Here is a 13,338-nt window from a genome sequence, read left to right as displayed (position 1 = left end):
CATGAAATAATTCAACAAAATATCCCACAGAACTATTACAAATTTTAAAAGAAAAAAAGCCCAAGCTCCTGGAACAGTATTGTAATAAATGTCTATTTAGATTTTACAATCTCAAAAAATACTGATGACACTATCTTTTACTCTATTACAAGTCTTTATTAGAAGTTAAACACACTTTAAACAACAGTTTCTTTTAAAAAAATTCTTTCCTAATAGGAAAATATCTTGCTACTTCTTCAGAAACTTGAATGTAAGAGGGGGAAATAAGACTAGTCACAACTGTTTGGTTATGTCACAAACTGAATCACAGAATACATATATATACACTAAACAAAAACATGAGAATCCCAGTTCAACAGTTACAGAATACTTGGTCCAAACCATCTGGGACACCTCAGCTCTAGAAAACAACTTTTTTTCAGGATTTTGGGATATGTATGAATTACCCTGGATTAATAAATACCACTGAATCAGTAGCTAAACACTTCTATCCAGACACCTGCTCTAAGCCCCCTTCCACAGTCAGGTTTCTCAAACATTTGCAGAAAAGGCTAAAGCAGAGCTTATTAAAAGCTCTTTAATTCTTATTAAAACCTTGGCATTTAACAGCAAACCTGCAGTTAAAACAATGACTCTACAGCCATTGAAAAGCCACCAGCACAGTAAAACTCCACTACATTTCCACATGGCTGTTGAGTATATCCATTTGATACACTTCTCTAACTAGACTGGATGATTCTTTGACAAAGACACCTTTTCTTACTGCACCAACCAACAGCCATGACAGTGGAGCAACATCTTCAGAATTCAGGAAAAGTGTATTATCTACTCCAAGCTACCAGAGACATCTGAAGAATGAAAAGAGCAGGAAATCAAAGCTCTGTATCACCAACATCAGGATCACTGGCTGGCACTCAAGGAAGAGATGAACTAATGAAATACAGTTTCCTAGCTCATGGTCAGAGGTACTGTTGAACACAACAGCTTGTCCTTAACTCATTATGAATTAACTAAACAGACTGTGGATCCACAGAAGGTTTCCCCAAAGGTGATGGCTCCCTACCATGATAAGTGGAAAATAATCTCTTAGTTTAGGAGAGCAGGTAGGTGGCTGATCCAGCAACATTCAGCCCTGTCTTTGTTGCCTTGGAAGAAGCATCACTACAGCTGGCTCCAAGACGGGTAGAAATGCTAGCTGGGATACATGCCTGCTTAATGTTACATCCCTTTTTAATGTTAACATTTATCCCTATTAAATGGTAAATCTCAGTTGTAATAAACCTAACAGGAAATGGAAGATATTGAATTGCAAAGTCAACAGATAGCACCTCACTGCTGTAGTCAGGACCTTCACTCATCAGGTGATGGAAATACTTCACACTATTTCTTACACCACATCTTGTGAGGGCAGGTGGGTAAAATCAAGAAAAGATAGTAAACTCACAGCTGGCATAGGAACGGCTGTCATCCTCACACATTTTGTGCAATTGTTGATATTCTTCTTGGGCTAGTTCAAAACGCTGCTGCTTTATTTGGTAAATCTCCTTCTTGGCATTGAGTGCCTCCTGGGCAACTATTAAATATTCCTTTAGCATGCGTTCTTGCTCCCTTCTCCATTGTTCCCTTGGGTCCTCAATTTGTGTGAGCTCTAAGGAGAAAAAAGTAAAAGCATTAAGATAAAATTATATGACATTTTGTGCTACGGAGTCCAAATTATTTTTGTTAATATTCATTCTCAACCAGCACACCTGACACTACAGCCAGGATGAGAAAAAGGAAGGATGCAGAGTGAAGAACAGGAAAAGCCTTTTCAAATACAAAAGGCATTTAAATGTTATTCTTTTCTTTACAAAGAAGTGCAAACCCAAAGAAAACAGTATTTTGGCTCTAAACTTCCCTCGCAGCCAACATGAAAATTCCAAGAACGACCTAAAAACCCAGAACCACAAGGAAATGTGAAAGATATCTCAATGCTTAACCCATGCGTCCATAGATAGCTGGAACTACCTTAAGATACTACGTACAACTTCGCAAGTTGTATGGCAAGTTGTATGAGGCTACCACTGCATAGTTAAGAAGAATAAGGCAATTCAACAGAGCAGTCAGCATCTTTGTCTCGAATCCATAAAGCATTTAAATCACTTCTCTTTTTTTTTGTCTTAAGAAACAGTGGTCTGATGTTTTTCCTTGCCAGGGTTCAGAACAGTTTTTATTTAAACACAAACCAAAACCAAGTTCCCCATATCTATTGATTTTTAGAGTTATTACTGCAAAACAATCTCTTTGCAGTTGCAAAGGCATTTAAGGATGACATACCTTAAAATCCTAAAATATTATTTGGGGGGGTTTTGTGAGTCAACAAGTATGTTTTATTTGAGGATGTCCATGTAAAGCCTTGTGTTTAAGTGTAGTGTTAATTTCTGATGATCAAAGCACTACCAGTAAGAAGCTGCTGCAGACACAAGGTCAGTGTTCAAAGGAGTGGCAAAACCTGCAGCACAGTCAGGAGGTAAGCACCTAGCAATTTTTCCAAACTTGGATTCTCACAAGAGATGAAAGACAGTTATGTTTTGCATTAGTCCTGAGTACGTAATTCAGTATATTGGTGCCAGTGATGAAATACAAAACTGTAGAAGACTGAACCCAACAGATTAAGAACTCTAATGGTGTCAAGGTCATGCTAGCAGCTCTACCATTTGAGAGCCATCTGAAAAGTATATAAACAAAAAACAGAAAGCTCATCAAAGAGCAGTGCTTCCAACAGATTTGCAGATTAGGTTCCTAAATAACTTTTTCTCTTAACAGCTGTACCTTTTCTCTCTCTGCAACTCCTAACATTGAAACAGTATAAAGATAGTGCCAACAGTTCTGCAATTTCTCCCCACTTCCCAGGGACCCCTTTGATTCCCTTCTGGCTCCCATGACCCCAAACTATCTCCTCAGCCAAGGACAGGATGTGCTTTGGCTTGCTGAGTTGCCATAAATCCTCCTCTACATGGAGGGCAAGCAGAAGGAAACAGAGTTCTGACTACTGACCACCCTTCACTGAGGGCATTTCAATTTCCACTGCTACCTCATCTGTCCATAAGTACCCCTAAAATCTGTGCAAATTTTAATATTCCTAAAGCTGCAAATCCCCAAAAGAAACTATGAAATAAATATAAATAATAAATACTATGAAGTAAATATTTATAAAACAGATAGGCTTACTAGGATCCAGTTTTTCTCTTTGAATGGGAAATTATCAGTCCTAATCTCAATAAACAGCCCAGGCTAAGAGTTACGTTCTATTACACATTAAGCTTCTGAAGTCCTATACTTCAGGGCCTGCATCTGTGACAGAATTAGAATTTCACAAGCTTCCTGAAATGCCAGCAGCACTCGTCTGAGGTAGAAAATTTCTTTCGTGCAGTAGTTACATTTTTTCGGGTTTATGGATCTTTCCCCTGCATTTCTAAACAAGTTTGCCACGTAACAAGACTAAAGCTACATTGTATGATAAAATTAACTTCCTTCATTTCTGTACAACCAATTAAAAAAAACACTATAGTAACTCAAGAACAGTCCCAGACAAATGCAGAGAATATATTATTCCCTCACTGGGGAATGCCCAACTGCTTAGAGGAGACTTCAAAGGCTCCCAAGACTCTGAGGAGGAGGGAAAGGAATTCTGTGGCTGGCAACCGCCAAGGTTTTTAAGCAATGGTTGGACAACAGCCAAGAGCAGCTTAGTAAGGGTGTCAACAAAGTACTGAATTTACAGAACAAGATGGAGATCAGGGTTGGAAGCACCATTGAGATTTACAGAAGATTCTTCTGTTCCTGGTTTTTTTTTTTTTTATATATAAATGGAAAGCTATTGCCTAGAAATCTTTTTCTTGCTTCCTGGGTAAACAAACATAGCAAAAGACTTAGAAAAAAAATCAGATGTATTGCTGTTTTCTTTTAGAAGGTGCAAGGGCAAAAAGCTTGAGAGAGTGCACAAAGCATGAGAGGTCCCTGGTAAGCGTAAGCGTAGAAATACTCTCTTTGAATTATCCCTTGCATTTTCTCACAGTATTTCTTGACACCGAAGCACTTCTAACTGTTTTGTCAATTAACACAGAACTTCTCTGTTGCATAAAGGATTTAACCCAGTCAGCCACAAAAGGCAGTCCAAATGTTTTCTCCTGAAGCTGCCATTCCAAGTGGTTTAGACATACTCATTTCAGAAAAACATTTCTTCAGCTCCTACACCATCTCTGCTACTTGCCTGACACCATTTCACAATGCACATGATTGTCTACTCATTAGTTCTCACTTCTACAAAGGAAGTTAATGCAGTCTTGATTGGTACCTTTGTTGTCCACAGTTTAAAAACTGGATCAAGTATCCTACTAATTTTTGAATAATAATTATCCAGCTATATCATCAACTCTGTCTTCCCTCTTACTATAAATCTTGCTGGTATTTGAAAGCACTGTATTAGCCTAAGGGTGACAAACCCATTTTACTGTGATGGTTGAATTACCATTTAGGATAATATCTGTGGGCTGCAAGTAATTAGTTATCATGAAAGAGACTAATTTTGCAACCTTGTTAATTGCTGAATGATTCCTTTTATTCAGTTCAGCACTGTCCCCATGAAGCTTCTATCCCTCTGTTCATACATTAACTTTATTTCATATCTAATATGATTAGCTTTACTTTTCCAGACCTATTAATATTCATCTTTTCTTTCTGTCTACCCACTGATCATTTGGGAACTCAGCTGCTCTTTGCAAAAACTCTCTTGTACAATTTTTGCTCTCAATTGCACAGAAAAAAGCGCAAGCCAGATCTGACATGCCTACAATGATTAATATCCCTTCTCTAAGTTCAAACTTGAAGTCTGTGGTAAAGCTGCTAATAACACAATTCAAAAAGCAAAAGGGAGCCTTTTTTTTTTGCGTGTGATGGTGGTTGCTATTCCTATCACAGAGGCCTATCAGTAGCTTTTTTAAGTCACAGCACTGCAGTAGGAGCTCATGTTCTACTCCTTTTCTGTAGGGACTCTTAAAACCACCTGCAAATTAAAAAAAAAAATTTTAAAGAGTTGGCAATACCCTCTTTTTTTTTTTTTTTTAAATATATGCATTCACACACATACTTTGGTGCAAGTGCACTCCATTACTGTACTCCAATGTAATCCTCACTTTTTATTAAATTTCAACATTACTAAAGTTACCATGACAGCAATCCTTAAACTAATACTTTTTTTAAACAGTTATTGTAAGAATTACCTAACGGTCTGTACTTACTGCCTTTGAATATTTTGTCTATCATTGCGATTAATGTATTAAAAGCTGTTTAAAGTTTATCATTTAGTTAATGATCTTTGTTACATTTCACAACAAATAAGTACCTGTGTAGGTTAAACAATACCATGGGAACATTTATTATTCTGTTGTTTGGGTTTTTTAAAGCAAGTAATTGTGAAACCACAACACACAAGTAATTCCAGTGACAGCTGGAAGCCCAAAATTATTTCTACACTTTCATTTTTTAATTGACTAGATTTCAAGTAGATAGTATTGAGGTTGGTTTTTCAGATTATACTATTTACCATTGCTGTGATAGCCCATATAACTATTTTCTTCTTTTCTTAGCCCCCACCAACTGCCAATTCCCACAATACTGAAAGCATTCACTCAATGGCGGTAAGAGGCTTAATGATAGCACAACAGTAATAGCAGCAGCAGTACAAAGCTATAAAGATAAGACTTTTTTTTAAAAGTAGAACTGGCAAATGTGCCACAGTGATGATACAAAGCTCAGCAATAGTCCAAAAGAGAAAGCATTCAAAGTTAGTTTCCAAAAGGGATATCTGTTGTCTTTTTGACAGCATTTTGTACTGTATTAAAGCATAAAACATGCACTGCTTAAGCAAGAATGAAAGTACTGTATTTCATAGTGCTTCTGATTAAAAATCAGCACATTTCTCTCAGAATGTACTATGGTTTTCAATAAAGAAGAGTGAACTATGTATGACTGGAAAAATGGGAAATATAAGAGTGTAAAACAAAAATATTTCTGACATATGACAAAAAGCAGAAACAAAATTACTAATACTTCACAGTATGACCAAGCAAACCAAAATATTTGTATACACTCTAACTCAATCATAGGTTGTAAAATTCTTTACAAATTGAATGTTTTACAATTATGCCTCCATATGAAAGATAAGGGGGCATATTCTGCGAGAAATTACTGGCATACATTTTCTCACTGTAGCATGAGGTGTTATCAATGGTATTGGAAGCAAAGCTAATGCCTAGAGTTAACCCCAGCTTCCTCAAAACAAGCATACATCTACTCACGATTTATGTGGTCCATATAATAAACTCCAATCTGTTGATCGTAAACAGTTTCCCATCCTAAAGGAAGCTCATCACCAACACAGTCAGCAAACGTCAATGGCTTTGTAATCCTGTAAAAATAAAAACAACACAAATAAATACAAAAGGTGCAGCGTTTACAATGCAATGAATGTTATTACATATTTTGAAGATACCTTTGCCAGCTGATCAAAAACTAGTTACACTACTTAGGAATGTGCTGATAATTACAAACATACAGTTTCAAAATAAATTTTCATTTAAATATGCTGACAGATACTCCCCAAGCAGGTAAGACAAGCTTCTCCCCTCTAGTTTCTATGTATAACAATTTAATTATAATGGCATGCAGTCCTGCCAGTTCTTCTCCCATACTGCAAAGAACACAAATGTGAAGCTGCTGTACACCACTGCTGAAACTACTAGAAGCTTCATAGGTTTTAACTTATTTTGGGTGACAAATTGCTTGTCTTTAAAAAAATAACTTAGAATTCAAGACAGCACTATATAACAGACTTCCTCTTTTCAATTATACATTTCCAAATATTAATGATACTCTCTTGGTCCAGACATATCCAAATTACTTCCTCTCTGAAAAATTCTGAAGCAATTAGAGCAGAAATAGTAATTAATAAGTAACAGCATTACTATCTAGCAGCTTAACATATCACAACCCTTGCTATGCAAAGATAGATCAGTGGGTAATAGAAAACTGAAGCAGCCATGTCAGTGTTGACAGGAACATTGAAAGGACTGGGTTCCATATTATACAGAAAGACTCTAAACCAACACTGCTCTAGAACAGCAAGGTATATAAAAAACTAGAAAGAATAAATGATATAAATATAAAAGCCCTTACGCTCAGTCTAATCATGTCTATTACCCGAATATTCATTTTAATCTTTACTCAACCCCTAGGATAATGTTTTCCTCTAAAAGCTGTCACAAAATTAAATTACTGAAAAGCCACTAATAAAGTAATTTCAATTATACATGGGATATAGACACAATACCTTCCTCACATATTTGTTGCAGCATTTACAATACCTAGAACAATGACAACTTTGCAAACATAAAATACATACTGTAATTTAGGGACTGACTTAAATTGAGCATAATCTGTAGCATAATACTGTTTGTTTTAATTCCGTTTGTATGTTATAATACCCAATTGAGGTTTTCTGACACCAGATTTGGACTATGCTTACAAATACCCTAAGGAATGGAGAGATCATTAGGATTCATAATTCACTTCATCTGATAACACCTGTATAAAACAGAAACTTTGTCTGAACTAAAGTATGTCTGTCTTTGAACTTGGAAGTCCTTTCCCACCCCAAAATAAAAGCAAGCAGACAATCCAATGGTAAAGACTTCAAATCATGGAAATACTGCTACAGCTACATTCTAGCTAGTCCAATGGTGCAGCAAGCACACCATTCAACCCCCAACAAACAGCAAAAAACTTTGCACACAGCAAACAGAAAAACCACATTTACCTGCCTCCTGAAACTATTTTAGTATTCTTGAGATTAGTGTTCAAAATGCACTGTAGTAGAATAAAAAAAATATCCTTACACCATTCAACCCCCAACAAACAGCAAAAAACTTTGCACACAGCCAACAGAAAACCCGCATTTACCTTCCTCCTGACATTATTTTAGTATTCTTGAAATTAGTGTTCAAAATGAACTGTAGTAGAATAAAAAAAAAATATCCTTACTAGTTTCAATGTAATGTTTCAACAGCTCTGCACAACAGTAGAAAGATCAAGCTATTCAGGTCAAATAATAGCTTGATCTTATTTGGTGGATTCTCCAACACTTACAAACAGTTTAATAAGATGAAGATGTATGTAAACTTGTGCACCACTATTTAAAGATTTTCCATTACTGACAAATATGTAGTTTACATCATGTAATCGTGCAAATCTAAAGATGCTGTATTCAAGAAAGATGTTACTAGTAACTGACATATGCACTCTCACTAATTCATCTAGCAGTCAGGCAGACCAGATATTGGCAAACTACTCCTGATCTCCCTGGAATTCAGTCAAATATTAAACATGCAACATGTGGCGTTTTTTCTTAAACTCCCATGGTCTTGTTCTGAAGACATCATGTTTACAATTTCTCAAAGTAGTCTAGACATCAGTTCCTAAATTACCACACTATAGACAAGATTTTCTTTGGAATGAGTTATGAGACTTGCTTGCCTGTTATACAAACATACCCTCACCCTTTATTCATAAATAAAACCTGCACATGATACTCTAACCTTTCACACTACAAAAACTTTAATTCAATGCTCTCTGTGATCCCGCCAGGACTCAGACCTGCAGGACAAGGACAATTTTCAGTTTTTGGAAAAGGGAGACAAGAAAACCAACGCATCTGGTCTAACCAGTTTTCATTACAGTGTTATAAAAGCATGTGTAAACAGTTTAATTAATGGTTTTGAAGGAAAACTTGTAGCAAAAAAATCCCAACACATAAAAAGCTGTCTTCCAGATATTTAGACCATTATTAAGTTGATGTTGCTCATTTTAAACTACAATCAAAGTTGCTCCAAATTGGATTCCCTTCAAAGCATAATATCACATTGACTCTCAGTTCAGTCACATTTATACCTATGTAGTTGGACCTTCAGCCAAAGACACAAAACTAAGAATTGGAAGTTTCTGCCTGTGTTTTGCACTGCTTTGACTAAGTGAACTGAAAAAATACCCTTCTGGTTTAACCAGCACAACTCTGAGGACAAGATTACTTTCTTGGCAGTTAAGGAAACTGTTAGGGTTTTTCAGAGTAACAAAGACAAAATGGAACATATGCAGATATCTACACTGGAGGTCAGCCACAAATTACAGCAGTTAACTGCCGAAATTAAGTATCTTCTGGAAACACTGCTTACCTTCTGGGTTTGTTTCTAATTAGCTTAAGTTCTATAAAACAGAACAGATCTTTTCTACTTGTTTACAAAGAATTGTACAAGGTACATCTGTTAGAACATTTCAAAGTATTGAAATAAAGACAAAAGATCAAGACAAAGACACAACAAAAATGTGGCCATCTTTAATTAAACAAAAACCAGGGCTGTCCCAAACTGTGCTATTCACAGTCAAGAAAAACTAGGGCATCTATCTGTGATCGCGGTAGTAAACAATAATAAATTCACCCAAGATAACCTTCTGTTTCCCCCAACACAACTGGCAGACTCTAACAAGAAGGTTCTGAACTTTCAGCTGAAGATGAAAATCCTCTGGGACCAGTTTACAGCATTAATTCTTTGCGGCGACTGGACCTACAGGCCAGGTACAAGTAACAATCCTCCATGGGGGCGAATTCTGCACAGATCGAAAAACCAACCTTAACTTCAGATTAACTGACTTTATACTTTCCAAAAGTAATGATGCTCTTCAGTCCTTAGGCACCCAATCTTTTGTGACTCAAACCCTCCAGAAGCAAATACAGAATCACATAAGAAAGCTTCCATAATCCAAATCCAGTCTTATCAAGCCAAGAGAAAAATCTTTGAGCAATGTCATGCACCTCAGATCTGTAACTTCTAACTCCGCCCAAATTTTATGCTTTCATTAAGAAGAAACAGAAGTCTGGTAACTGCACACAATCGAACACCACATCTGAAAACCCAAGTTTTATTCACATTTTCTCTGCATTAATTACCAAGCTAAGCAGTTAGAATACAGAAATTAAACTGTAAAATAAAACCAAACAAGTGACTAAGTTTTTTGTCCTCCTTGCATACTTATTTCATATCTTTAACCACTATGATACAAAGAAGGATTCCAGAACACATTAGTACAGCCTTCTGAATATGCAGCAGCAAAACAAGTATTTCTTGAATGCATTAGTTCATGGCAGGGACTGGATGGGAAGAAGACAAACCATTAAAAGACAATACATTCCATTTTAGATAAATTATTTCAAAAGTGCTTTCAGCTTTAGAAACATTGTTAACAGAATCTAATTTCAACCCTTCAACCCTCCCCTTCCACACCTCCCCCCCCCACCACCAAAAAAAAAAAAAAAAAAACACAGAAAGCCTCAACCTTTAAACAATAGAAGAAATGCTTCTGGGTCCAAAAAAAAAGTCGTACTTCACATCTCCAAAGCACAGTCTGATGGATAGAGTAGGGCAGCTTCATTGTCATACACCTTCAAAACCAGAAGCAGATCACTAAAAACACAAGGCTTTGGAAAATATTGGATAAGATCCTCAGTTTTCCCGGCCCTGATGCCACATTAGAGGGCCCTGACTGCTTGAAATCCCTAGGTCTAATTGAGTAAAACTTCCCCTGGGAGGAACTAAATAAAGACAAACAGAGCCTGTTTTTCCAAGATCTTGAACAGGAAATCGAAAAGGTGTTCCAAAGTAGAAACACTGTTGTAAACTAGGTGCCCTTCTTTAAACAATGCCTAGACACCTAAATTACACACAAGGTACCCCACCTTTCAAAGTGGGCCTGGATTAAGAGGAAAGCACTAACCATGAGGGCTAATTATAAAAAAGAACCACCAAGTTCTGAACAAAAATCACTGTCTATAGGAGACAGAGAGAAGGATGCAAGAATAGAAGCTGTCAACAGTGCTTTTAATTTTGTTCCTGATTTTGGTCAGGTCCAGTGGCAGCAAAAAATATCTAATAAAATTTGATACACCTCCACAGACAACTAGGAGAAAAATTTCCTCAAACATGATCTCAGTCTGAATTGTCATCTAAGGGGATAGATAGTTCTGCCTGACAAATGCGGATACAGGAACTGTGTTACTAATTTATTAGGAAACTGCAAAAATTAACATTAGAGATCTAAAGAACACCATGCAATTTAAAAATGAGTAATAGAATAACTAGAAAAGACTTAGCAATCTGGTAAATCTACAATAGTTTATCCAAGGAAAGTATTATGCCAAGTATATTACTGAAATGTCACAAGGAAATAAAGAGAAAAGGCAAAATGAGAAATCAGACACACACTTTAAAGCTTTCAGTGTTTTTTCTTAGCTCCTTTAAAACATGAATTTAAGTTACAGACATTGTTATAAAGCTCAATTAACCCTCTTTTCTTGTACCATGGCTCTTATTCCTTCCAACTGCACAGAGTAGAGGAAAAAAAAAAACCAAAAAAAAAGCCCCAACAAAACACACCCAAACAAACCAAACCAAGAAATTGAGAAGGAAGGGAAGATGATTTTTTTTGTTGTTTCACAACACTGGTAAGAAGAGCTGCTTACACCAGGGGGAGAATGGGAAGATTGTTATTATATTGTTTTTAAAAGTCACACTGCAGTCTAGGAGGCACTCCTTTGACATCTTTCACCACACAGCTCTGGCCTGGGCAGCAAGACTGTCTCTGTGAGACATAGAGGGGTGTGTAGCCACCCAGCTGCGCCATGACTCTGAGCAGGCTGCCCTCCCCAACAGCCACTACCCCCGAGCAGGGCAGGGACATGGCAGGCACGCACTGCCCAGCTGCTGAAGGAAAGAGCTTCCTCCACAGGGCAGAAACAGGCAGACCCATGCAGCCTCACTCCAGGGCAGCACATGCCAGTCAGTCACGGGCTGTTCCGTTCACAGTAAATGCCACCATGTACTCTAGATCCCCAGTTACAGCACTCTGGAGTACACCATGGTTTTCCTCCTCATCTGTCCTCCATCCACTCAGCTCTCTGCAAGCAGCCAAGTCATAAAAATGAACTGGATTTTGAAATAAAGTTTGGCAAATTACATACCAACCACTTTGTCAAAAGTACAACAAAGTTCACCAAACTATACGTATCTTTTCAAGATACAAGGTTTTTTTAACCTTTTTCTTAATCCAAATCATGTATCTTCATTTTACTACATAATTTAACCTCAGACTCTGAATGACTTACTGAACATCTACTCGATTCTTCATTAAAATAAATCCACAATACAGATGGCCAGACTGAAACTTACACAAATGAAATTCTGTGCTCAGGACAAAGATCTTAAAAAGGTAACGTGTTCAGAGTCATTGCTGGGATACATTTCCCTTGGAAAAAAAAATTGCACCCTACAGCAAGGAAATAACAGCACCAACTCTTCTAAAGGTCACTTGAAATTCAGTCTTTTTAAGATCACACTGTATTTGCATTTTTTATGTTGTTATTATTATTATATTTCGTTATTTTCTCTTTTTTTCTCAACAGCAAATAAACTGAAGACAGTGCTAATACTCTCCGATCAGTGTATTTGCTTCAATTTACAGTAACACAAGCCAACACAGCATACATCAATGAGCAGAACAGAAGGCACAGGATGGCATTAGCCAGCCATTTGTACAGTAATAAATCAACATCTTGAAGTGTGAGGAAAATGTGTGATCACTATCAGACCATATTTTTAATTTAAACACTGAACAGTTAGATTTTGTGATGCAAACTATATGTAAGGCTACACAGCTAAGAGAAAACCTATTTGTTGACTTACAAGAAGTAATAGCAGTCTACATGGTCTATAAACATCTCTAAGAAATGTACCCAAGAACACCCTCTTACCTTTCACTGTTCTAGAAACAATAAACATTTACTAACAAGCAACAATAGACAAATAACATACTTTTGGTTTTACCGTTTATCATAATCCCCAAAACCAAAACAGCTGAAAAATACTGGCTTAGTATGTTGAAACATAAAATCCTATGTCCAATTGTAGCCCTCGCATAACTTGTCTGGCTGCTCAAGAACTGTTGAAACAGTTCCACACAAGCAGCCAAGTCTTCCAGCAGCTATCCATTTCTTACCAGCAGCTATGATCCGTATCCAAATTCAGAACACAAATATTATGGGAAATTCTTGCTGAAAATATACCCACATTTCATGTACACATGAAATTTCATGAAAATGCCTGCCTCAAAAATCACAGCCAAGTTAAAAATCAGTGCTTTTAAGAGAACTATTTTTGTTTCTGCAACTTACTGTGTTTTTTTACAGAGGATAAA

General features: G+C 36.7%; 1 protein-coding gene across 3 annotated transcripts in view; it reads right to left on the bottom strand.

Annotated features, from left to right (window-relative positions):
• WWC3 (WWC family member 3) overlaps positions 1-13,338 on the bottom strand; it is a 100,625-nt gene that overhangs the window by 56,048 nt on the left and 31,239 nt on the right. For all 3 annotated transcript variants that reach the window (XM_082277694.1, XM_082277692.1, XM_082277693.1), the window contains exons 2-3: positions 6,339-6,448; positions 1,445-1,648 (exon numbers count right to left, since the gene is read on the bottom strand). In XM_082277694.1, coding sequence (XP_082133820.1) covers positions 1,445-1,648; positions 6,339-6,448 — 314 coding nt within the window. The remainder of the gene's footprint in view (positions 1-1,444; positions 1,649-6,338; positions 6,449-13,338) is intronic.

This window comes from Coloeus monedula (assembly GCF_965178545.1).
Source record: "Coloeus monedula genome assembly, chromosome: 3".
In the NCBI taxonomy this organism is placed as follows: domain Eukaryota; kingdom Metazoa; phylum Chordata; class Aves; order Passeriformes; family Corvidae; genus Coloeus; species Coloeus monedula.
The sequence above is the reverse complement of the archived record's forward strand: the minus strand, read 5'-3'. Positions and strand labels throughout refer to the sequence as shown.